At 33.9% G+C, this 27799-nt stretch overlaps 3 protein-coding genes across 20 annotated transcripts in view; 1 reads left to right on the top strand and 2 right to left on the bottom strand.

Annotated features, from left to right (window-relative positions):
- Nucleotides 1-2371: 2371 nt before the first annotated feature.
- Nucleotides 2372-10504, bottom strand: LOC105212920 (peptidoglycan-recognition protein LA). Of its 8 annotated transcripts, XM_054230121.1 has the most exons (7): nt 6886-7196; nt 6162-6237; nt 5591-6054; nt 4084-4275; nt 3622-3857; nt 2989-3195; nt 2372-2846 (listed from the first exon to the last, which is right to left on the bottom strand). In XM_054230121.1, the coding sequence occupies exons 3-7, from the start codon at nt 5682-5684 to the stop codon at nt 2706-2708; spliced, it is 870 nt and encodes a 289-aa protein (XP_054086096.1). In that variant the 5' UTR covers nt 5685-6054; nt 6162-6237; nt 6886-7196; the 3' UTR covers nt 2372-2705. The 8 variants fall into 8 exon arrangements, with proteins under 8 accessions (XP_054086096.1, XP_054086098.1, XP_054086100.1 ...); XM_054230123.1 differs by having other exon boundaries at nt 5591-6237; nt 7002-7196; XM_054230125.1 differs by lacking the exon at nt 6162-6237 and having other exon boundaries at nt 5591-5829; nt 6925-7196.
- Nucleotides 7526-12497, top strand: LOC105212919 (uncharacterized). Its single transcript, XM_029040749.2, has 7 exons — nt 7526-7661; nt 11105-11333; nt 11390-11446; nt 11512-11702; nt 11763-11973; nt 12038-12131; nt 12210-12497. The coding sequence occupies exons 2-7, from the start codon at nt 11305-11307 to the stop codon at nt 12366-12368; spliced, it is 741 nt and encodes a 246-aa protein (XP_028896582.1). The 5' UTR covers nt 7526-7661; nt 11105-11304; the 3' UTR covers nt 12369-12497.
- A 693-nt stretch (nt 12498-13190) lies between these two features.
- Nucleotides 13191-27799, bottom strand: part of LOC105212922 (SCY1-like protein 2) — a 55399-nt gene continuing 40790 nt past the window's right edge. For 3 of the 11 annotated variants that reach the window (XM_054230117.1, XM_054230116.1, XM_054230118.1), the window contains 3 exons: nt 27482-27750; nt 26604-26672; nt 13191-23591 (listed from right to left, as the gene is read on the bottom strand). In XM_054230117.1, the coding sequence (XP_054086092.1) occupies nt 23292-23591; nt 26604-26672; nt 27482-27750 (638 nt within the window). In that variant the 3' untranslated portion in view covers nt 13191-23291. Of the gene's footprint in view, nt 23592-24675; nt 26673-27481; nt 27751-27799 lie in introns of all 11 variants that reach the window. The other 8 variants (XM_029040791.2, XM_054230112.1, XM_054230115.1 and 5 more) reach the window with 8 other exon arrangements.

Consider the following 27799-nt stretch of genomic DNA (forward strand, 5'->3'; position numbering starts at 1 on the left):
ATACAGGTTATGCCCAAAGTCTAAATTCTCTCTCATTTGTCTTTTTATCAGAAATCGTTAAATTATCGGAAGGATCTAAAGGTTTGCTTTTGATTAAACTCTAGCATTTCAAATGCAAAGGAACATAAGCCAGAAAATTTGTGAAAACTATTGCGCCTAAATTGGTTGAAATCTGACCACTCTCAACTATCTATTTTTTTAAAATCAGCATGACCTGCATTTCTCAATTTTATATATTTTGAGGTCTCACAATCAGTGTGTTCAAAACCAAAATGGACACTGTGCTTGTCCAAGACGTATTTTGTTTAGAAAGTCTGTAGGCCAATTAGCCTAGACAAAGGCATTATATATGTATTATAAGTGCATTTGCACGCATTCTTAACAATATATATGTACGAGTAATCGTGTGGACTGAGGAATTCTTAGAAAATACGTATGTCACTCATATAAAAGTAAATGCTGTGGAATTAAAAAGTAAAATCATAACCAGTTTAAGCGCAAATTATCTGAGTTGGTGCAGCTGCTTAAAAATATAGTATAGGAGATTCAAGCTAAGTTGCACTCACTTTGTCTTACAACTTATGCGTGTAATACTCATATGATGAGTGTTCTGCATTTATGGCTTCGGCTGTCTGATTTATTAGTGGAAATTGCATTCGAGGTTGTTGAACCAAGATAAGGGGCTTCTGAGATACGTCAATAATTACAATTTATTTGTAAAACACACAAATCACAAATGATAGGGTGGACTTATAACGAACTTACCCGACGGCCCCTACAATCATTATGGACACATTTTATCCAAACAGTTCTTGTGTGTAATGGAGGCGTGGCATTTTTGAGCTGTACATTTTCACTTCATTATTAAGATGCCCCACACTAATTAAATTAATATATATGTATCTAATATCAACTTGCAATTATGACTGTCAACTGCACGTACGCATTTATTTTGAGGTTTGTTGGACAATGACATGCACACACACGTATAAATGAACCATGGAACCGAGGATTTTTGACACATTTTGCATAAAAATTGTATTAATTGAATTATCATAAAATTAGCAGACGCAATGCTTGAATCGCTCATGAGCTGGGCAGACGCACACCGATCGTTGATTTGTACATACACATGTTCACAAAAATTATAAATGGCGCATTCGCTAACAAGCGTTACTCTGCTCATTGGTGCTGTGACGCTATAAAGCGCGACTTCGAGCAAAAAGTCCAATAAAGCGTAGAGCGTGATATTCATACAATCAAAGCTCGGAAAATCCAGCTTATTAATACTCGTATTGGCGTCGGCAATGAGTGTGGCTGGTGTTTATGTGCACTGAGCCGGCTTAATTGGTGTTATACTGAAAGAGTACGCTTCAGCATCGTTGAGCACCTGTCCGTTCATTTCGCGGCGCTCGGGTGTCGGCAAGTGGTAGCGATTTCCAGGTAATCGTCAAAATGTGGGCTTAAATGTGTTCAGCAAACAAAGTATTCCAAATATGTACATATGTATGTATATAATTATAAATATGTATATATGAAGGTATGCGGGTATATAATGTATACAGTTGCGCGTGATTATAAGCTTACGTATATACATACGTACGTACGTACGTTTTTAAGGTAATCAAATATTCAAAAATAGTTTTTCAGACGAATTTCAACTCATATGCGCTTGCTGGTCAGGTCAACCCGTTGCACTCCTTATACACGTGATACATTGACGTTCGACGATTAAGGCATTATTGGCACACAAAGTGATTGCAAAGGCACACTGGTTACATTATTATTATTTAATTTTAGTCACAGCATTAACGGTAAATGCCACACATATAAATGGGTTTTGTCTCATCAGAAAGCCACACTAAACATCCTCCAAAGTGATGCTTCGCAGTCGATATATTCTATAGGTCTTTCGTTCAGTTGTCTTCAAAATAATGTACTCAAAATAATACAAATTTCGTCTCGAATTTATATGACTTAAATTTTCAGAAGTTTGTTCTTGTTCATCTATTTGAGCATGTAATTTCGCTGTCGTCAAGAGAACCATTTCTAAAATATACGAATGAACCTTTGGAAACATGCTTTGGTTTTATAAAATGGTCACATTTCTTAATATTGATTTAAATTAGTGTAGAAGCTTAAGGCGAGCGACAGCTAAAAAATGTTCAATGTTAAGCCATGTGCCTTGTCGTCGGCTTACCGCAAATTTTGATATTTATAAGTAAATATAAGTTTTTACTTAACCCTTCAGCACTTACGCACATATTTTTACTTTGATGGAAAGCTCTAATCACATTTGTATTACGAGTTGGGAAAACACTTTGGAGATTTAAGTTCTTTAAATTATATAAGTAAATTAAAACTTGTGTAATACCTTATTTAAAGACATTTATTATTTCAACTTGTTTACAAACATTGTATTCAACTTAATGCTAACATTTGTATAATTATTATATACAATAAAAAATGTATGCTAAGAGGCATAAAGATCGCTTTGTACGCTGCAATGAGGGTACCATAGGTATGTCGATGTGTGATAAACAACAAATAACTGAAAATAATATCATTGCGTGAAAACGTTTCATAAAAACCAATCACATTTTATATACAAATATATGTTATATATAACTACAACTATCCCCTACATATAGATTATGGCTATTACTTAGACTATTTACTTAGACGTAGAGTTGTCAATATAGTGTTTACATTTTTCCATCCCAAACATCCGGCATGTGCAGTTCATCGCCGCACCTCTTATTGTCTCCAATACCACATGGATAAAAGTGTGGCCATTTTTTAATGTAACGGTAAACATTGGCACCAGGACTCTTTGAGGCCTTCGTCTAGAAAGAAATTGCAAATTTGTATACGTTTAACGGGAAATCTTGTTAAAACTTTTTTAATAATTTTATTTTATGATTAAAATAACGATTATTCTCACTTATGATATCGCGGTTGCAGTAGTAAAATGACTGTTTGGCTTACCTGATTTTGCGCCACCAACCTGTAGCCTACGTCAAGGTATTTATTGGCAACAGCATACGATAGAAGATATTTGGCCGCGTCTAATTGTTTTGCACTCGGCTCGTATCGTCCGTAATCGCCCATAAAGGTAACAGCCAAGGTGTCATTCGCATAAGTGTTTGCGTAGTCCCAGCCACGTCCCACATAAATATTGCCGTCGTCGCCAACCTTTGAAATATTAAATATTAGTCTCCGAACGAATATTCAATTTCGGTTGTTCAGTTAGTCGATAATATGTTGTTGTATGATTAACAAGTTTATACTTGTGACGGTTTTTTGTTAAAAAAAAAAACGAAATTTATTTATAAGTAAGAAGGATGTGAAATAATAAATTATGTATTGTCCAAAATATAACCGTTCTATGATTTCAAAAGGCTTCGATTGTTTAATCTATCATCTCGAATGACGAAATCGATATTTGGTATTCACTTTCGCCGGTTAACTAAATTAAATGTACCCGAAATAATTGTGCAAATTATTCGTTAACCGCAGAATAACAAAAAAAAAAAAAAACAACGGCAAAACCGCACAACAACACAACAACAATACTGAACGAATCGTGCAAAATTCGTTCGCTTATTTTATGCCACTCACATAAAAGTTCGCCTGTATGTCGGGTAGGTTTTTTTCCGCAATCGCCGAATCTTGTATCGTACGCATTTTAATTGAGCATTTGTAAACGGTTTCGCAAGGCTTCGACTGGACGCCAATGTGCGTGATGATGGCATATGGTATCGGATGTTTTAGTGGTATTGTAAGGGTTTTCGACAACTCCGAGGCGCCCCATTGATCGCGATCTATCACCAGATGTCCGTTTCCTAAATTCGGAACTGAGATACTTAAAATAAAAATTTCTTCGAAATTTTCGACAAGTACTTTCGAACAAATACATCTATGCATATTTCTGGAAAAATTCCTTAGAAAGCTAATTACTATCAAAACCTTTGGCAACAATTAGTGGGTAAAAGTTGTTGGAAAAATCATTTTTTTACAAATATTCATGCTAATATTCATGCTAATGACGGCTTTCGGTTTTCCCGTTATACGAGTACTTACATGTGCCATGCTCATAGGTATTGCCAAACACTATGGGCCCTGGTGGCTGTTTCTTTCCTTGCTGTATTTCAATGTAAATAATCACTACAGCCACAATTATAACCACAACAATGAGCAACAACAGTAGTTTAGAGGATGTGGAAAGCTTTTGGAAGACTGAGGTGTTAACATTTGTCTTATTTTGGTTGATGCCTATGGAAAAAAAAAATTAAATGAAAAAAAAAAACAGTAAATAATAACACTTTAGTGAGGGTATTAATTTTGATGTCTGGATAATTAGATTAGTTTAGATCCCTTAGTTTGGTGTTTTACAGTTAAGAGAGGAATGTTTGTGGTTTTTGTGTCCGTCAATGGAACGAGTGCAGTGGCTTATTCATAACCAATAAGTAATCAAAGAATAATATGCGTCATTTGAATCAATTTTACCGAAGGCAATGGATTATGTATAAGAAGTTCTAGGAAATTACATGATTTATAGTATTAAACTATTATTAAAGTATTCTCACACAATTGCCACCATAATTCAACCACCTATACCACAATGTGCATTTAAAAGACGTCACCAGTTTTATTACCCATTGTAGAATAAGGGATTTCATTATTCACCTCTTGCTAATGGAATAGGGTCAGCTCACAATCTACAGAACCCTCTAATAGTGAATCACAAATAAAGTACATGCACATTCCTACATGGTGGAAGGGCGATAACATTTGTTACTGATGGCATTGCCATAAAAAATATGTAAAAACTAATATTTCGATATACATATAAAGCGTGTTTTTAGACCAGTGTTTTTTGACAAGAAAAAAAACGCATATCATTTAATGTTATGACAAAGAATTTAACTTTATTATAAAACTAAGGGTTTGCCATTATGTTTTAAAAATGATTTCTGGCAAGTGATGGCTCGAATAAAGTACAAGCGAGTAGCTCAATCTTCGATCACTTCTTGCAGCATTTGGAGCCGTTGTTTCGGAGTTCATTATGAAATGACAAACCAAATAAGTAACAGCTGCCAAAATGATCTATTCCGATCATCATTGAAAACCACACCAACCTAATTTATGCCCTACACGTTGGGTCTCCCTTTACTTATAAAAGAATCGAAAATTTTGAGAGGTCTTACAAGAAAATATTCGAAAGAGCGAAAAAAGAACGAAATGATTTCTCTACAATTTACGACAACCGTAGAGTTGTAGCCGATTTCAGTTGCAGAACAGACCTTTGGCCAACAAAACATTCCCACAACAACATGATGAAATGACTAACAGAATACGTATGTATGTATGCCACGTAAGTATAAAAAATGAGAAAAAAACAAAACGCAACTACTTAAAAAATAAATTTAACAATTTAACAAATGCTGTGAAAATGATTTTCGATTGTTTCGGCGAACGACGAACGAATGCAATTGCCACGAGCTGTCAGCTGCGCAGTTATTTTTTTGTTTTCAATTTCCAAAACATCGACAAACAATTAGTAAAAATTAATTAGACAGGTACTAACGTCTCGTGTTGGCGGCCGCGGTGGGCGCTGCAGGGGAGGAGCCGCCGTAGCGTTGGCGAGCTCTTTCTGAATTCACTTTCAACAACAGTTTCATTTTGTTTATGCTTCTGGCATTTCCGGTAGGAAATTTCTATTTACTCGGTGCTATTTAAATTGACCGATTGGTTACTTTTCCATGTACGAGTATTTCGCTTCGCGCATACGAACTTTTGTTGGAAATTTTCCCGCTGCACAACAAGCTGGAATCAAAACGTGTTTTTGCTGAACTTCTCTGCTTGTAATAAATATGTATGTATGTAAGCACTATATTTGCAATGTTTACGAATATTTTATTGGCGTTTTATAATTGCACATGTATGTATGTCTTTAGTTATTAAAATGTTAATTTTTATGATTTCTTGTTTGCTTTTCCCGTTTAATATGCATGCAATTGAATTGAGTGTTGGCGGCGAGCAACTTTAGCACTGTGCACATTAGTTGATAAGCCCTTTCGTATTTCCACATTTGCCATGTGCAAATGAGAATGTGCGAAACCGTTTCATAAGACAAGTCTTTCATACTTATTACTCACATTCATTTGAAAATATGTTCATGTATGTATATGTAAGTGCTCCTCATGGGAATGTGGATTTACCACAACACGCCTGCTGGAAATGTTTAATGAGTTTAATGAAGTGCAATGGCATTATGTCAAATTGAATGACGAAAAATCAGCAAATGCAATCAACAAATGCTTACAAGTTTCAATTTCGAACTAATTTCCCACAATTGTGAGAGACAAGAGTGAGTTACATTTTCACTCTCCTCACTATGTTGTCAATTTGGCTCGAAAATTGCAAAATAAATGAAATGACAACTGTTTAATTGGTGCGACCACTACTGTCATTAATTTTGACGGAAGGCAGTTTACGTTATTGCTGAAGGGAAATATTTCTCGGGGAAATATCAATTTTTGACGACAATAATTCGAATTCTTGAATTTTCTTCTGATGTCGTGAGCTACAGCTAGCACTCAATTTGAATTTGATCGAAAGAGTTCTTCAAATACATAATGACTTTACAGTTATGATCGCCTGAATTTAAAATTTTCCTACAGGGAACTTATTCGCTTTTTGTTGTTGAATATTTTTTATCACACTCTATTTTACAAATACAAAATAAATTGCTGATTAAAGTGCAGTGCACGGGGCGTTTTAGAACTTCTACAGAGTCTTTTGTGCGACATGACTAACAGCCGAATGCACAGTTCAATACTGTGACGTCACTAGCAAATATTTATAGCTCATATTCCTCACTCGTTTCTCACTGATTTCACTTCGTGTTTATGTACACACAATGCTTTCTTTGCTCAAAACGCTTCCGACTTATTGGCACACTTTTTTCTTTATTATTGTTTGCATTGATTTCCAACCAAGTTTTATGACTTTGCGACAGCGAAGAAGATTCTACTGCGTTCACCGCCTTTGTCGCGATAGCGCCGCGTCAATTATTTACGATGAAAAACAAACAACAAGTTGAAAGCGATCGACACGTCATTGTCGCGATATGTGCGTTATCAGAGGCGGTCGGGGCCCGTCACAATGCGCCGTCGTAAAACCGCTTCAACAGCGCTCAGCGAATTTACTACTAAATGCGATTGTTGGATTTTCGAAAAACTTTACTCAAACGTTGACAAATCGACCAATGAGCCGGAGAACCACTCGCTGGCGGATGGGCCAATAAGCAGCGCGGCCAGCAGTCATCCAGCAAACCAACCAAGCGATCATCCGGCGAACTGCTGGTCGAACAGTCGATTGGCGAGTTCGCCTCTCTGTGTGCCATGTGTGATATCACCTTTGTGATTTGCGATTTGTGTATGTGTGTGTGGCTATGCAGTATTTCAATGTGGCGCAAGTGGCTGCAGCGTTGTGTGATGGTTTATTTTCGTTTGGAAATCGTAATAATATCCATTTATCGCTACTGCTAGGGGCATGTACGAATGCGCGAGTATAAAACTATCACGAGCGACGGGGCGGGTGTGAATCGGTAGTACGGTGTTGCTTTGTACGTTGACTTTGTCCGCTGTATGCAAGTAAGTAATCACATATGTCCGAAACGATATTTTCAATTTCTCTGGCTCATTGTATGAATGTAAATTCATGTGCCGTACATACAAATATCAAATTGAAAATTCATATATCGCACTGTGTAATTTTTGTATTTATTGGGTATGTTCGCTTTAAGGTGGTGTGCATTTCATACATTTATGCCGTAAATTGGCGTAGATATATTTGTATTATCTGCATTTCATTCAAAAACTACCGTCTCTGAATTCGTAGCTAATTGTAGCGCAATCACTATTAAACAGTTTTTTTGTTCTACAAGAAAGTTGTGACTGATCTCTAATTGAATCAATGCGAACAACCCTAGTATGGCCAGACAGGTGCCTAAGCATGTTCATCAAAAAACACTTAATTACACACGTTAGCATGAAAAGTCATAAACATTAGACACATTTACATTTTCCGAGTGTAATTAGTTGATAATTGTTTTAATGGTTCGACAGAGTTGAATTAGAAGATCGAAGACCACTGCTCTCTCCCAAAAATGAAACAAAATCAGAGGCATGGCAATGGAGAGGAGACGCAATAACAAATAACGCCAAACGAGAAATAAAAGTTACTCATACGCCCAGCTGAGCATTTTCAAATAATCAAAATCCCTATCTTTATCTCGCGATAACATTATTCAAAGGTTCTTTCGTTAGAGGTTAGTTTTTGAAAAGAGACAAAAAAACAAAGCAAATAAGTGTTAAAAGTTATCCAATGAACCAGCAGATTAACTCAAATGAACAGACTTCTCTAACTCGAATCGCCATAATCCACAAAAAAAACTTTGAGTTAGAGAGACTTCGAGTTATTGAAATGTTCATTAAAACATACATTTTTTAAAAAGCTGGAAAATATAGATTTACCCACAGTTTTAGTTATTTACTTCGCAACAAGTAATTTTGTTTATTGCAGTTTGCAATTGTTTAGCTCTTGACGTCTATATATCATGCCTTTGTTACACGATTTAGGAAATCTTAAAGTATAAAATCATATTTTTTGTTCGCCTCCATACGAATATCCAGATTCCTTTAAAATTGTTTCTTGATAGCAAGATTTAAAATTTTGTATTAGGCCCTGGTCGAAAAGTTCGATTTATGGAAGGAAATTTGTATGCAAATTGATATTTCTATTGCCACTTCAAGAGTTCGAGTTATAGAAGGTTCGAGTTAGGGAAGTTCCACTGTATATGTATATTGAATTATGCCTTAACAAAACTCTGCGAATTGCCTGACTTAACGGATACCGCAGCTAACTAAGCATTTGCTAAATCTGCGAGAATATCATCTATTAATTAAATACATTTATAATAATATAACGGAAACTTTTAAAACGCTATTCGTGGAAGCATCTACGTTTCTTCATTTTCTTCACGTTATTTCTCATTTGCTATAAGTTGGAAAATATGCAAGTACAAATTGGTTTTAAAGCAACCAAGCAACCGCTGGGCATGTAAACTAGTATCAATTATCATTTATAAACGAATACATGTGATTAATTCTGAGAACTCGCGGCTGATAAATGCACAGCTCTAATTACAATGCTATCGTGACTCCATATATTTATAAATACATACATACATACAGACATGAATATTGTTGCATACAAAATGTATATATGAATAAATCGTGATATATTTCTTGAATAATAACGAATTGGGAATTAATTGCTTGGTGAAATTTACCAATCTTAATAATTTTTTAATAAGTTCTCTGTTTATACAATCATTATAGGCCTATGTCTGTATGCAATTAAGGTGTATATGTATATGTAGATATGTGGTGAAATGTTTATTTTAATTTATGTGTAGTATCTACAATATTGAGATTCCTTATACAGTTGAGGGACAAAATAAGGGAATATCTTTGATACGTCGAAACTCAAAGGTGTAGCCTCAACTCGATTCCTTCTTCATTCGACTTTTACGCTTATGCCTTGTGACCACGGTTGTGTTCAAAAGCATTTATGCGCGCCATTATTAATAGCAGTTTGTTATTTTTGTATTATTTGGAAGTTGTCATGCAATTCATCAGTCCGTTAAACTCTTACTTTCGTCAAATATGCATGCAAAATCATAGTATGTACATATGTACGTAAATACATAACTATATGTGTGCTCACATGTGGGGATGTAAACAACCAAACAAAGCAAACGAAGTCTCATAAAAGCTTGGAAATTCCAAAATATCTTTAGCCGCGTGCAAAAAATCATTAGCTTTTAAGCTTGTAAGTGCATAATAGTTACCTCCACCCGCTTGCATTGAGCGCGCCTCCACTGTAGCATCCATATATTGGTATATCGTTACAGGGCCCTGATATTGGGTCATAGGCCCTATGACGACATCGGAGGAATTCGAAAGGTTTATCACACTCGAAGGCTGTATCGCCGGGTTGGCGAATATGTTTTGTGGTATGGATGCAGGGGAACTATTTACCGGATGGCCCGCACTGTTTCCCTGTAGACTCCAGAGAGCATTATTTGCCGCAGAGGTGAGGGGATTGTGATTGTTCGCTGAACGCATACTTGCTCGATCCTCATCCATATTTTTCGTTTTTTTTTATATTAATATTGTTTTAATTACTTTACTTTGTATGCTCGTACGCCGTCCAGTATTTTATTAATTTCATTTATGGCCTCTTCACTTTAACGACTACTATTTACATGTTATCATATATGTACATACATATCCTCAACAAGTGAGTAAACAAAACGAATTGTCACAAGATCAATACACGATAGCTTTCAAACCGGTTGTTCAACAGCCCGCGCTGTGTTCGAAGTCATGTCCGGCTCTTTCGCGTTCAAAATTCTGACTGCGGATCATGCTGAGCTTATTTCACGTCTATACTCAGATCAATTATGGACTTCTCATTTTATTATGGGGAGAATTTATCCAATACAAGTTGATAAAAGATACCAGACATATGTAGGTAGGTACACTGTTTGGTACTCTTATGCATACATACATTTATAGGAACGAGCATCTTCGGCGAGTACAATAAAAGTGCGTGTAATAATCTCCTTCTTTTGAGCAGTGAGAAACCCTACGACTTCATTTACGTATATTTTTTTTTTTACATATATGTATATTTAATTATACATACAGGTGTACATTTATCCACTTAACTCTGCTGAAGAAATACTTCAATATTCACATATGTACATATATATGTGTGTGTAAGATTTTATTTTTATTGTTATTTTGTTTTTCATTTTATTTCCACTATTTTATTTCAATTTCAATTTATACTTTTCCAATTAAATTTTTATATTTTGTATTTACTTCTTTTACAACAATGTGTTTATGTTCTTCAGTATCCATTTGCTTTTCAAATATTTATTTACTTATATATTTTGTATTTTTTACATATATTTTTATTATTATTTAATTTATTATATTTATAATTTCTTTAAATTACTTTACAGATTATGTAGTTAATATATTCCCTTTCAACTCGTCTCATATTAATTTATTTCGATATTAATTGGTGCTATATGGCAGCACCGTAGTCCATTCCCATTCATTCCCATTTTCACAGCTGTTCTCAAAGTATTGGTAAACACAACATGTTCGTCTGACACAAATATTTTTATTTCATTGGATGCAATGATAAAAAGTACAGAAAATGGATGAATCTATGAAATTAATTAATGTGTAAGTTTAAAAAGAATGTATTTCGCAATTAGAATAATATAGATCTTATTTTGCAGAAACCAATCATCTGACAAGTGTGAAACTTCAGCGGGAAACATAAAAACCGACGCATGGTAAAGCCCTTAACTACAATTATTATTATTTCTGTATAGCTTAGTTTCTCTTATTATTTTTAAAGTCATACAGAGCCACTACATTTGGACCAGAATGTCGAGAAGGCAGGGAAGAAGCGAGTGGCCGGTGCGAAGACTCATGTCTATGGTTATATGAAGAAAAAAGTGTTAACACACTTAGAGGAAAATGGTTGCAGTTCAAAGAATGTTGATGAAGTGATAGCAGCGTCTAAATTTAATAAAACGTCTGTGCTAGGTAATATACTGTTTTAAAGTAACCGACATTTTTAAATATAAAATATTTTTTGATTGATAGAATATATGAATCAGCGTATTCAAATGGCGCAAATGAACGTCCATGAAGAGTGTGATTCTCTAAGCTTCGCCAACATCGAATCTTGGTTGGAGGTATTCAAAAAGTGGAATTTGCCAGAATTATGCCTGTATGAGCCTGCTTTAGTAATCAATGCTATTGCAAATAATGAAGACTTCCCCGAACCTGAACAGTTAGACGGCGTGAACCTCAAGTAATTGAAATTTGTTTTATTATTTGAATTTCATGTGATTAATAAATATATCACTTTTTTGCAGATCGGTTTATAAATTTCTAGGAAATGCGTTAATGGGATTACCTCAGCCAAAGTTAGATGCAAAGAGTGCAGAGTTTTTGGCAAACGAATTCAATGTAAGAGTGAATTGCGATTTTTAAATATGCACATATAAAAGTGTTATAATTTCTTACTATTTGATTGATACTTTACAGATTTTAGTCGGCGAAGCCAATACGGTAAACGGTGATAGCGAAACAATACGCATAAACAATCAATTACAGAGTTATGTGGAACTTCCGTTCTGTACACAAAACGAAAAAAGTAGCATAGATCCTCTGTGTCTCGGCGAGGATTTCAAATTTCAACGGTGACAATCTCCTAGTTTTTCTCACAAAATGTTAATATTAAATGCATGTGAAACTAATGTTTTAAGTGAACTCTATGTAAGTATGTACAACTCCATTAATTTAATAAATAAAAATAAAAGTCTTGTTTATTCATTTTCTGGTCCACATTTATTATACATTCAAATATTATTCAGTACTTTAAAAGAGTTGACATAAATTTGTATGCATAAATGTATTTGTAATAATAGGTTTTACTCTTCTTTTAAAAGAGAATGTCCTCCCTCTCTAAACACATACATGCTAAAAATGTACTTTACAAGTTTCGAAAGGAAATTAAACAATATTGATAATACATTAATAGATATACATATTGCAACCGCTTTAGTTGGCAATTTCTTACAGTTGACTTCCGACAACAGCATTTAGCGTTTTTAGACTGTGCTTTAGAATCATTTCTATTATTGTAATATCATATACAAAGAAAGTAGAAATTTAATTAACACTTAGAATTACGTCAAAGTCTATTTTTAGTTTGAAAATACTTTTTCAACAATTTTATAATTTACTATCTTCTCGGAAATTGTATAGTGTTAATGTAAATTTTAGTTAGAAATTACAATTATGTGATTATCGGCTAAACATATGGTTCAGTATATTAATAAGTGAAATAATTTATATTTCAAGAAATAAAGTGAATTAATTGTTATTGACTTTTTAATTAGTCAATGTTTAAATATAATAATTTCTTCGGCTGGAGGAGCGTATTTGGATATGTTTCATAAAACACTTTTTAAAATATTCATACACAAATTGTCGTACCATTTTCATATCTATTATATGTATATATGTCGGTTCGTAATTACACTAAAGTTTATAGTTTGTAAAAATAATCGAACTGCTTATAAAATATACGAGTACATACATACATGTTCATGTTATTCCACAATATATTTGGCAATGCTCCTAAATGTGGCAAATTATTTTCGGTTACTAAAATTAGTCATATAATTGATTATGTATATATGTTTATATGCAAATTAGTTAACTAATTAATTCGAATTCAGTCGTTTTTGAGCTTTTGCTTTCCCCTTTTTTATGTTAAATTTAAGTGCAATTAATATACTCAAACAAATATATGTATTTACCATTTATATTTATAATTAAGAGAAAAGGAAAAACGAAAGTAAATTCATAACAATGGAGATTCGCCTAAACAAATACTTTACACACGAAGATTGTGATTTTGGGTTTTCTCGAAGAAACACATACATCTAAATATTCATAAGTGAAAATGTATTTTCAAATGATTTCACTGGCTGCCTTTGGCTAGAAAATTGAGAGCTGCAGCCGTGATCTATACTAATTTAATTTGTTTTTCCTTTAAGTTTGGACTAATTATCAAACGGATCAAACACGCGTGCATGCTAATATATACGCATGCTTAGTCAATAAAAAATTTTTTATTTTGTAAACTTTGTAGTAATGAAAAAAAAAATGTTTTATTAAAAAACGTTTGCGACTTTGCATTTTCAAAAAACATACATAAGCATATTTAAAAATGTATGTAAGTATGTTTGTATATATTTTTTGATTATCAGATTCTCGTATAATACGAGTATTGTTACGATCGGTGGTGTGAACCCACAAGCACTCAGGGTGCGTTAGTCCAACCTGTTGAATTGATTGCATACGCGAAAGTTAGGCAATCCCTGTGAATGAATTTACTAGTTTGACGTTTTCGGATAAAAATGGACAGGTTTGTGATTTACTATAACACGAAGTATAAGTGTATTCACATAGGCAGGTATATACTAAAATTTTTAGAGTATCTGCTTAGTTCAATGTGGAAACGGTCCAAGCATGCGAAGTTTTGAATATTAAGAAGTAGTTGCGCACCTCGCAAGTTTATCTCAACTGGAAATTGAGAAATTTTAATATTTTCTTTGGAAGATCATGCAGTAGGCCGTTTCCACATTGAGCCAATGAAGATTTTTTAAGTAATGCTACACGATTTTCGCCTTATACATGGAAATATATTGATTGTCATTTAGATACACGAATTGTACAAATAGATATACATATATGTAATAACGTAATAATTAGGTACTCTGATAAGAAGTAACTATATATGTATGTATATTTCTTATTTAATGTGTCTACACTCTTGAACAATCCAAATAGTTTGCAGAAATATTATTTTTGTTTTAACTTTAGAAATACAGTTTTCAATAGATGTGTGTATATATATATATTTATGCTTTTATAGAGTTTTTTTCTTATGCTTATACTTTGGACATTTCATTTAGTGCTGTAAAATTGACAGAGTATCTGTATATGAATACGATTTATATAATATCTAATATTAAATATAGTTTTGTAATAGGATCACCGTATGGCGTCCGCAAAAATCCCAACAATCGTTATAACCTCTTTTCTTACGTTTTGATTCTCTAACAGCAATAAATAATTTCGCTATTTCAACAAATCAATAAATCCTCTCTCGTTTGTTGTTTCTAACATCAACATCTTTAAACCTTTCCGTTTTGTTTGCGGTCATCTTGAAGGTCCTTACGCATTGTGTGTTTTCTAATTATTCTACTTATGAAGTGAGCACATTTAAACAAATCTTCTTTAATTATTACGACTGTTGTTTTTTATTTACCGTAAACGGCATCTGTCACATACATTCACACATCAATGAATTCATATATCCGGATGTATGGATTTCCATTATAACTAACTACATCCAGATTTGGGTAGGGACCTGCCCTTTTCAGAGGATTAACAACCTTTGGCTCAGTAGTAGTAGTTGTGGTGCTTTTATGATGTTTCTTTGAACTTCCGTTGCCATAATAATTGGAATTTGTAATAAATCCTGTCAACATCTAAACATTTATATATATTGCTGGAGTATTGGTTCTAAGTCTTGAAATCATAAATACTTTTGCTAAATAGTTATTTCCAATCTAACAAATCTTTAAACATTTCTAATGTGCCATAACTCGAAAACCTCTTATTAAAGGGTTCTGCCTGAAATCTGAAATCTTTATTCTTTTCAAAGAACTTTTTAGTTAAAGTGTTGAAGTAAAGACGAGAGAAGCTTTGAGATATCTTTCATGCCGCTTTCGACTTAGTTAAACACTACGTATAGCTACTTGTACACCTACATACACACATTCACATGTATTTGATGTGCGCCAAAGTGTCGTTGGAACTGTCTTCCGATACACCTACAACATTTGGCTCTACTAAAACATCGAGATTCCTTTACGAGTATGTGAACATCAACATATTAAATACACACGAGTAAATACCATATATCATAGCTAGTTGTATTTGTTTTCTAGAGACGCTAATAATTAGAGATTGGAAAACCGGAAATGTCGGTTAGTATATGCATAATTGGAGGTTTCAAATACAATCGAATTTCCAGATTTTCTAACACGAGTATACTTGTATTCTACTTGTTGGTATCAACTACTAAGTAATATTTTCTTCAAAAATGATTGCATTTGCATGGGGGTACGGTTGTTTTACAGCGTTCACGCTGTTCCATATTTCGAAAATATGTGTGTATATTTGTTATTGCGTTTCCTATTTAAGTTTGGTTCGTTCGTGTTAGACACAATACGAAGCTCAATTCGGATGATACTAATTGGAGGTGTATTTGTTTGTGCATTGAAAAGTGATTTATATAAGTGTCTGTGCAGAATATGTGAGTGTCAAACTGTAGTGGTGTGAGTATGTGGGTGTGTACATGAGGTAAACAGTTAAAAGTCCAGGTAAGGTTGCGCGAAGACTTCAACGTGTTCCCATTCGTGATACTCGAACGCTTTCCCAGAGACACATCGCTCTCTTAGCCATTTGCCCGGAGGCCACGCTGTAATTTGGTGCAGTTGAAATCGGGGCTATTTGCTAAACGAATGCTAGATGAGCTAAAAATGATTTCTATAGCTGTGACTTGTGAAAAAATGTTCTTAAGTTCGACCGGAGAATAGCTGGTACTGAAAAAGATTTAGATTAGCAAATGAAAAAGGAAATAAGTATGGATGCTTTAGTAGTGATATGTTCCAATATTGCGGAGTGCGACTTGAGTAAGCCAGAAGATGGTTGCATTTAGTAGCGTGAATTGTGTAACTGTAGGATCGTAAAACGAGACAATGTTATTTATTCAATAATGACTTAAGTACATAATTATACATTATTCAGTTTTATAATGAAACTGCAGACTTAATTAGTCTATCTTTATACAATATTCGACATTACATACCGTTTCCTTCACCTACATACATATATATGACGTATTGAATAAAACTGACCCCAAACAAAAAAAGCCTGATGTTAAAATGCTTTTGATTGCAAACTATTCGATCTAGAATCAGTAATATTATCTCAAAAAGTAAAATATCGTTCAGACCAGAAAAAAAATTAAACTAATTCTACAAAAGATCTTCGGCTATTATGGACCCTGGACTGGTACTAATAGGATTTGTGTAAAATCTTCCGAAAAAATTAATAATTTTCTTACCCAAACAATTTGTATATTTTAAATTAACAAAAAGAAAGACGCAAGTCACAAATTGGGTTAGAATCTTCAGAGAGATTCTACAAAAAAGTGTTGTTACAAAGATCCTATTATTTCAGAAGTAGAATGGATCAATGGATTGAATTCTGAAAATTGTTGGATATTGTTTTTGCACTCTTTAACTTACTTTAAGATTTCAAGTCGGTTATATATACGAATGCTAACATTATATTGGGTTGTAAAATTAATTATATCAGAACATATAGAAAATCTATCTATCAAGACATATATGATATGCACACGTACAAACTAGAGATAATTCGGTTTTACTCTAACATATATTATTAAAAAATTAAAAATAAATAAATAAACAAACAAATATACATATAAATACTATAGCAGAGAACATGTACAAATATTTTATGGGAGGTACGCCACAAGTACGTGAGAGGGTTTGAAAGAGGATCTATCAGTGTCATGCAAAATCGTAGGGGTGGGAGTTGGTGGGGTACTACAATTACAACTGACTTAAATATGCATACTAAAATTTAATGAACGTTGTTGTACTATGTTGCCAGAAGGTAGTATGAAGTATTCCCAAACGTTGCTTTGAGGTTAGATCGCGATCCAGCCAGCTTTCCAGTCCATATCTTAATATATACATTAAAGGAAGTAAGATGGATTCAATGTGGTGGTATTGTTTACAAAAAATGAGAAAAAAATGTGGAACAACCCTAATTTGTGTAGATGTTTTCAAAGCTTCACAGCCTCTATTTTATAAATTTAGTACTTACATTTTTGGATGTACATATGTAGTAGATATTTGTAGACATGTTATTCATATGAAATTTTTAATTGATTTAATGCAGAATGAAAGTCTTTGTTGAGAATATATGTGAATGTATAATATTTGAGGTTATGCATGTTTATTTCAGGTGGAAAATTGATATGTATGTAATGTAAATTTGTTATTTGCGTGGAGGAACTGTGTATTTTCTGTATATTAACTGTGTATGTGTGCACCAACAACCAATACTACCAAGTCAAGGTAAATCCAAATGACACATATCGCCTCTACCCTTTCAAGGCAATCGATTTTATAGCATATTTTGTACTAAACCGTTTGAGTTATTGATTATTTTGAGATCTCGCTTGCCCGCCTGCATATATTTTCCGAAATTTCTATGTATGTATGTATGCCAGATGTAGTTCAAATCAGACCTTACAATTTTCAGCTTTTTGAGAACAAACTCACAGAGTGCAAACTTGTGTTGAATATATACATATATATTTGCAGTATTTGTGAGTATTTTTGTGTACGCTGATGCATATATAAAGGCGTATGCTGGGGATTTTGGATTTAATTGGGGCACAATTATCAAGAACATCGAAATGATATTTATATATACATATAAGATGAATGAGTTTTGACACATCTAAGGCACTTAAGAGTGTGGTTTGCAAGTCTGAGTGCATAAGTGTGGGTGTAGAGATAACAATAAACATGAATTGTACAATTTTATAAAAAAAAATCTTTTAACACGCAAAAGTTGCATATATACAATTGGTACTTGGATCATATGAAATCATTTTTCATATCAGAACTACACTCGAAGGTCAAACAATGCCTGAAAAGTTCGGAAAAGTTCTGAAAACATTTTGCTCGGTAAAATTTGATCATTCGATACATCCAGTGGACTCGACTACAGCAGCCATTGTATATTATATTTATTTATACTTATTCCAATATAAGATCAATCCATAAATTTAATTGGATGGGTTTTCATAAGCTTTGAAAATGTTATGAAAATGTTTGAGACAATCTGAGAAATCATAAAAATATGTTTGGATGGTCGAACATTTCGCTCATTGAAATACGTTAAACAAGTTCATTCATTACGCTGGCTGCTGTATCTCTTAAAATTATTCACAAAAGTGAAAAAGCTCAATAAATCGTCTTATATTACATTTGCTATTCCATTTGGGGTTATATGTGAGGAGTCTATACTCAATAGGCATCTGTTGCAGTCTGAGTTAGTGTCGACTACCAAAAATTACAGTCTGTAATAGAAGACTATTGTTTTGTTAAAGAATTAAGTATTGTTAAAAATATGCAGGTACAGTTTTCTAGGTACTCAAAGGGGAAGGATTGAAGAGTTACATTCGCAAAGCATCAACAACAACATCAAAGAAAATACTTATATATTATACATAAACACTATTTATGGGAGACTTGCTATAATGCAATAATTCTGTGATTAATATTTATAAAGATTTGTTAACTGTAAATATTTTCGAATTTCAATAACATTAACTACATATTTACACGAATACAATCAACAATATACATACACACATACATACACACTTAAAATCATTAAATACATCGTACTGAGAGTGAAGAAGACAATATGTCGAGGTTAAGAAGACACTCAATTACATCAAATCGTATCAAATAATTAGGATAAATATCGAACGCGTTTTCAAAATGGATATGTTTGCCTTTGTTCAAGTTATCATGTAAGTACAATATATCAACTTAATTATGTTTTAACTACAACAAGAACAAAAATCGCTCTAAGAACGAATTATTATAAATCTACAACTATCTAAATGTATGGGGATAAGCAAAGCTTCATTACATCTACAATACTTTAAATGAGGAATGTTATGAAAAAATGCTAGAACCTCTTACGAGTATGTATACCACTTAGATACTAATTTCTTCGAATATATGTCTGTATACTGCTACATTATATTCTATTATATATACATGAATGTATATATTTATCCATGCAAATTATTATCATAATTAATGGTTTAAAGTTTCAAGTTTTTCGTAAATCTACACTAAGCCTATCTTGAAATAATCTATCGATCCACACGTATTTATATATGTATGTAGGTATGATTCATACAATACGCTCTATATTGATAAGTACATCTGGCGTATTCAGGTCGGAAATACATAGGTGTGTGTGTGTGTTCATGTGCTGTGCTTGGGGCCGTGAGTGTCAGTCAATCATATCCTTAAACATTCCGTTGAAACATTTGCAAACTTGCATTTAATGAGTGACAAGTGATATATACTATAAATACATACAACGGTTTATCTGGTAAAAATTGGCTTAGCATGATTTTAATTATTTCGTATAAAACAGAATTTCATCATTTCGATCGACTCGATTCCATACGAACGGTGGTAAAAAGATCGCTCAATTTGTTTCCTCATTGTGCAATGTCAGATGGGCAGAAAGTAAAATGCGCATTTAATAAATATGTAGTGAGGGTACCCATTGAATGTCGCAAACGTATGGCAACGTCACAAAACCACATTTTACATCGAACAATTTTTAAAAGTTTTTGTTTTTTCCTTATTCTTGACGCTCATTTAACTCTTGCCGCCAAATTGCCATTTTGATATAAATGCCACATTAAATGAGTAACCTCAGTATTTAATTGTATGCCACACATAGCAATTAATGGTTCATGCAATAAAAAACGATGCATACACATGTACGAGTATATAAATATTTATGTTTGTCATTTTTTTTTTCAATGTGCGAGTGCTTTAAATGGGCTTATTAAGATTTTCAGGGTTGTGCAAATAATTTTTTCCTTTGATCTGGAGTCTTCCGAGTATCCGTTCCGCACTCACGTCCTCTTCCAAACCTACTCAGCTAACAGTTTCTTATGCTATCAAGATAGTTACCGGTCTATGGAGGGTTATTTCACAGGAAACACAGCAAGGATAAATTCTTTCCAAAATTATTATATGAACACTGTACTTATCTATATTTGACCACAACATAAGGTGTCCTTATGTACCAAATCTGTCGAACCGGCATGTTTCTTGCACATTTATGAATTAACTATTTCCTCACGGAGTTTCTGAAAGTTGTTTGGGCATTTCTGCCGTCATTCGATGAACTTACTAACCAGTTAGACCATAATAGATTTGAAAATTTCGATTGAAAGCTTTTGGAATAAAATTATTTGCACAACTTCTAAAATGAATAGATGGTTGATAAATGAATTCACTATTGAGAATATACGGTATATGCAATGTTTGCAAAATCATCTAAAACGGAAAAAAGTCAATGTTTTGACATTCTTGAGAAACACCTCGAGTGAAATGCATCGAGGCAACTCTCAAAAGTTTGAAATTTTAATTTATCTCAACAAGATGACTTTTACTAAACGTTTTTGCCGCTTTATGTCACGTGGTGGGAAAGGCATGCTTTCAGCTTTTATAAAATAAAAAAAAAGTGTTTTTTGTAAATTAAGGTGCAACAACAATTGTACATTTTGAAATATGTAGGTCGACTATAGTGGGATTGCGGTTGGGTTTCTGCAAAAAGCTGAAAATCATACAAAATTCGGTGTTTGGTGGGGCAAAGTCAAATGCAGGGCAGGCGCTACTCACTAAACGGCAATACATACACAACGTACATATGTACGCAGTAACACTAAAATGTACAGTTTAAAATTAAACTAATTTGGCGAAATCACTTCAATTATTGAACTGATATTCTATATGATAAATATGTATCAACATGTTTGTGTTTGGATAAATTAAGAGCTAAGTGTGTGTTTTACGACTAATTAAAAACACAATTGTGTTTTGATTACAATTATTGAGTGCACGCTAAAAATACAATAATATTACAAGTACATACGCATATATGCATCTACATATATAGTATGTATATACAAAGTGTGTATGAAAAACTGAAGGACATGTGCTCCTTGGGAGCATCCTTATAGTTTATATTAATATATATATGTTGTAATTAAAAATGTATATATTTTAGAGCACTTCAACAACAAATCATTGGTATGAGTATTAACATATACGCTATTAATTGTGATTATTTGGGCTTAGGAAAGCCAAAACATGTAGATAAAGTAAGAGTAACATTTATGTTTGATCTTTGTATAGAGACTATTATGTATAATACATACGGTACATATGTATATGTAATTGAATGCTTAATATTCGTGACATTGTTACCCTCTGCCCCGTCTAAAATGCTTGCATAAATAGAGCAACAACAACAAGTTAAGCAAATATTATGTGGGGAAACGATCAATTTTTGATTTAGAATTATTTATATAAAAAATCACAAAATTTGCCAAAGCTTTCCTTGCAAATTCTGAGACACTTTGATCATTATTTTCTTTGATATTAATTTTCCGAACACGAAAAAAATAAATAAATTTTTATATTTGTTAATTTTTCAAAAACTTATCAAACGAATTTCTCTGATGCGATTTGGGTACGTGTGTGCTTTCATTTGACTGCAATCATTTTCAGAATAAGCAACACTAAATTGCGGGAATCTAACAAATAATGGGGCACCTGTGAAGGGGACGAGAGCATTAATGGATAGTATAAATTTGTTTTTCAAAAACACTGAAGACATCTCTCAAAAGAGGTGAGTAGCTGTGCAGAGAACGCTGCTCACTGCAGTTTTCAATCACTAAAATACTATATTATTAAAGAATTGTGTGCTTTGCGACGTCTTTGGTCCCTTCAAAATTTGTCATTCGGAAAATGCAATTTATGTTGAAAAAACACGCGATTTTGGACCAAAATTAGTTATCGCTTCGGCGACATCTTAAACGAGTAGTTACTGTCACAGCCGGGTTTAAGAGTATATGAATGTTTCATTATGCAACAACTAGAAATATACATATGTAAGTGTAATTGAGCTTAAAGATTACTATGGATTACTGGGATTAATCAGGAAACGATTGCATAATGTTGCAAACAAGGTGTGTGCGCAAGAGAGTGACTTTAAATTTCCGAGGAGACCAGAGATCCATAAAAATGATGTTTGATCACAATTATGGAGACCAGAATTGAAAGTCTTATGTCCGAAGAAAACTGAAAGTCCTTCTCTTGTAGAAGCCTCGTTAGCACAATGTACATACATATGCTATAAAATATCAGTTTAAGTTATACTGAAATATTCAATTCTATCCCTGCTTTAGTGGCACAGCAGAGTATATAAAGGACCTCTGCGAACTTGCAGCTTAATTGGCTTACTTCCAAGAGTATGTAATATGTTCACAAAACCAACAATTTGTCAGCGTTTGACGTTTATGTGACGTTTGTGAGCGCCCAGCGTGTGTTCCACTTCGTTTAATTTTGTTATTATCATTATTTTTAAATATTTCTTTTATCTAATATTATATTATATTACTTGCTAGTATGTATATATGTATGTAAGTGTGTAAATTAAAAATCCTTTTTTTCTGTTAAATATTTTGTTACAAAGCACAGCTCAAATGATTCAATGCGTATTTGCGTTTAAGGCGTTTGCAAATCTTCATATCTTGCCAACGCCATCAGGCTTCACTTCGTTATTTCTGCGTTAGAATACGAGTATTTATCAAAACGGTTCTGCATTTGTTCACTACTGACTGAATGTGATATTGAGTGACGGACACTTTCGGACGTAGGTGCGTTGTCCATTGACCACTAAGTGTTGCACCGGGCTAGCAGTGCCTGATACAGAAGTAGTTATTTGTCTTACCATTCCGCTGCCGAGTTGCTGTAGCAGACCAGAGCCAGATCCCAAGGGTCCCGATGAGAGTACAGTTGAGGTGCGTCTAGAACGGATCGACTGCATACTGGACGACAGTAAGAACGGCACACTGCTCGAGGTGTTCGGCATTGATCCACCCTGTTTGTTGGAGGATAATAAAGGAGATTTCTTTGAAAGATTAGAAAGTTTCTCCAAAGCATACAGATGCAAGTGTCATAAATACTTATATTGTACAAATGTAGGTGTTTCTTGTGCGAATCTCGAAGAAAAATGTGCCAGTACCAGGAAGCATTGGAGATCATCGGCCATGTACCGTGTGATTATTTATTTTACTATAAAAGTTTATCTAATTTCTTGAACCGTATACTCACACATTTTTCTTCGCTGGAAAGATGTTTGACGAGTCTTTGTGGGAGACAGACTGCAATTTACATAATGTGATGGGTAATGCATTTATATTTGAAGCTGTTTAACAATCATAAAAAAGTAATAGCAAACCGTTTAGGCAACAAACCAAACAACCAATTACACAAATTAACATTTGAGTACATAAATTGCAATAACACAAACAAAAATGTTAAACGGAAGCAAAGCAATAAACGCAGAATTATTTGGTGTTAAAATCGAGTATTTTATGGTTATACGAGTACAGTAGGAGTAATAGTGGCAGTAGTATGTAGGAGGTAGGAGTACGAGTATATTGCAAGAATACGACAAACCAACGCAAAACAATCATCAACTCAACAAACCTTAGTAACATTAGTGTGGTCATGTAACTATAGAGGTGTTTTGTGGGCCAGGGTCCGCAATTGCTCAATACTCACGAGTGAAGCCAAGTGAACAGCGTACAGCACGAACAAATGCTGTGCCATAGTTTATGCTAGCACTCGTTTAGGTGGTGCCGGCGAGAGCTTATCGCGATACATATTATCACTGGACTTGATCGCGAGTGAGTTTTACGGACCCTCTTGCTTAAGTTAGCGATGTGTGTGTTCGAATGCATGTAACTGGAAGGTTTACAGTAAGCATAGAGTAGTGTTTGCAGTTTAGAGTAGGCAAAGGACAGACGAAAGCAACTGCTCTTGTGTAAGTGTAATCTACTATAATCGTGGAACATGTATGTATATAGTGGGTGGGTAAGGCTTGTTTATATGCACGAGTAAGTGTGTTTAACAGCAGTGTGATAAATAAATCATATAAGTACATATGTACATATGTATGTCGCAAAGTCATAGCGAAAACGTGTACTCACGATCATGCTCCGTGCAAGCTGCGATAATTTCCAATTAACCGAAAGTAAACGAAACAAAAAACATATTTCGATAAACAATGGAATGCACACATTTGAAGAGAATTTCCTGAGAGATTGGACGTTATACGAAAACAATAACAATAACAATAACAATAACAGTAAAAACACAAATACACAAATGAAATGTCAAAGAATATGCGAAATCATACAAATGAATCAATGAAATTATGCCCACCGAGATAGACACAAACGGCGAATGGGTGTACGAGAATGTAGACATGTTTGTAGGTATGCACGAAATCGTGTAGGTGAGGATCTTGGTGAAACTCTCGCTGGTGAACACTCAAAATTTGTATGGAAGTGGGGAAAATGCAATATTTGCACGCGCACAGAGAGAATATTGCTGCGAATTAAACCTGAACAAGTATACTTAAAAAACACTCAAATATTTAGATATTGAACGTTCAGACTGCTGCGCTCTTTTTTCATTGCTGAAGATACAAGAAGTCTTATTGTCAAATCACACCAACTTGTAACATCGAAAATGTGGAAACTTACACACGTTAACATGAGATCACACTGAGACTTAAAATGAATTTAAGAAACAAAAACAGTTAGATGTACATATGTTTTCAAAGGGAAAATAAAAATTAACGAGATCTCTATTTTCTACTCACGATTATTTCACGAAAATATCCAACTCCAGTCTACAAATTTTAAAAGTTAATATTAATAAAAAACGTCGCAAAAGCATATCTGAGTATCGCTGACTGCTTCAAAATATTAAAAAAAATACCTATTTTTTTGTAGTTTTGATACCATATATTCAAAAGTCGAAGTATTTAGTTAGAAAACGGGTTTTGAGGGTCCAAATAAAATTCACTTGACAAACCATTTAATTTGGATGGAGAAATTAAGACTCTTTAAATTCCTTAGCAAAAAACTATCTAAACTCGCCAAAGTTATGTATTTCGTTATTATCAATTATATTCCTATCGTAGTGCGTAATTCGTTGAAGAAACGAAACGTTTTCATTCTTTTTAAAGCATCGACGTTCCGACACAAATTCATATTCTTCTTATTATCTTTCAATCACTCCAATTATGATAATATTTTGCATTTTTTCTTACTTTATACACACCGCACTTGTTTAATGGAAATCAATAAATACAAAATACCAAATATAACATATAAAACACATTCGTAATTACAACACATTTCAATTACGAAAATATAAATATGTGAAAACATAAGTGGGAAGTCTCCATTTGCGAATACAGTCTGCTCGATTAATTTAGAAACACATTATGAACAGCAAAATGCAAAATATTCGTCACAAAATAATTACAAAAACAATAGAGGCAATTGCTTATGTAGAATATATATTATTTATATGTATGTGACAATGAAGCAATTAATGCGATAACGATGTAGTCATTAGAAATACTATTTGACATTCCAGAGTAGTTTCAAACGTTTGAATTGAAGGCCATCCACTCAGGGTGTTCAGCTGTTTGTTTTGGCTGGCAACTTCATCGCTTTCATATTAATTACTTCATTTCTTATGGTAATTAAAACAACTTTCATGGACAGTTAATACTTCTTGAGCGTACGAATGAGTATTGAAATAAGAAAGAGTAAAAATTATCAACGAATACGATACAGCTTGTTATTGTCATTTGACGAGCGTGCGGAGGCGAGTACGAGCTTGCAAAATGGCATGAAACGAACGAACAGTTACAGTTATGTGCTCAGCAGTTCACAGATCACAAAACAAAGCGGCAAGCGGCTTGCAATGCTTAAACACTATGATAACCGTTTAAATATGCGTCAAATAGGCGAATCGAACATCGCACCGCACTCGCACAAGATACCTGAGTTCACATCTGACTATGGCAATAAGATGTTGAGACGTTTTTTAGACTTACAACATAGGCCGACGAGGAGGGTACCGACAAACTCGATCCGGAGCTACCGCGTGCGCCAAAACCATACGTCTATTTGGGGAGGAAGTGTAGAGGAGTATTTACCATTTACCGTTTACCATTTTTTACGAATTACCAATGGTCATTATTATGTTAAGTTGTTGTTGTTGTTGTTGTTATGTGATGAAATGTAATCAGTGGTAAGGAAATGAGAAAAACAGTTCCGATTTTCAATTCATTTTTTCATTACAATTTTTGGTTAAATTCATTCGTTTTTTTTTTTGCATAAATACAAACAAAAATAGAAAACAAAATCACTGAACTCATAGAAGTATAGCTGCGGAAAAGCTACCTAAAGAATTACAAACGAAAATATTCGGTTCACTAGATAAACAATTTAGCTATGCGATAGTAAAGCATTGGCATAGAATGTTTTTGTACAAATCGATTTTACTTCGCAAAATGGCATGGAACTATTTATGTATCATTTGTTGTTGTAATAGTTGTAATATTTGTAATACTTGTAAATATAAAGTCAATGATATTATTTGAGAGAAACTATAACTTCACTACAACATATTTAACTATTTGTTTTTGCTATTTTCAATTAACCACAGCAAAAGTAACACAGCGCCCCCCGCCCCACAACTACTTATTTATACAGAATATAATTAGAATAACGAAAGCATAAAACTCCATGTGGAGTAAAATATATCTCAAACAAAAAAAAGGGAACAAAAGGAAAATAAGGAATTAAAAGTTGAAATCAACCAACATAACCACATAGTAAATCAGTAAATCAGCGGGCGTACAACTAAGTTAACGCACACGCTGTGGAATGAACAAGTGATGGATGTGTTGAAAGGAGGGCGGCCACTTACAGTAGGCGGTGACAGATTGATTGTCGAGCCGCGTCGTTCCTGTGGTCCGATGCTCGAGTGTCGGCGTGTGGGCAGCCCGCTGCCCGGCGTGCCACCTGGCGAGGAAGCGCACGAGGGTGCGATGCGTATTTTCGGCGTCATCAGAGTGTTGTCCGACAGCCGTCGGTTGGGGAATGCATTGGCCACGCGCAGGAAATTGCTGTCGGGCGATGACGGCGAGCAGCCGAACCACCAGCCGCCCAGCATACCTGAACCTGTAAATAAGCGAACTGCAAAAATTAAAAATATTCAAAACACCACATTGTCCACGTCGGCTGC

The sequence above is a fragment of the Zeugodacus cucurbitae genome, chromosome 4, assembly GCF_028554725.1.
Source record: "Zeugodacus cucurbitae isolate PBARC_wt_2022May chromosome 4, idZeuCucr1.2, whole genome shotgun sequence".
In the NCBI taxonomy this organism is placed as follows: domain Eukaryota; kingdom Metazoa; phylum Arthropoda; class Insecta; order Diptera; family Tephritidae; genus Zeugodacus; species Zeugodacus cucurbitae.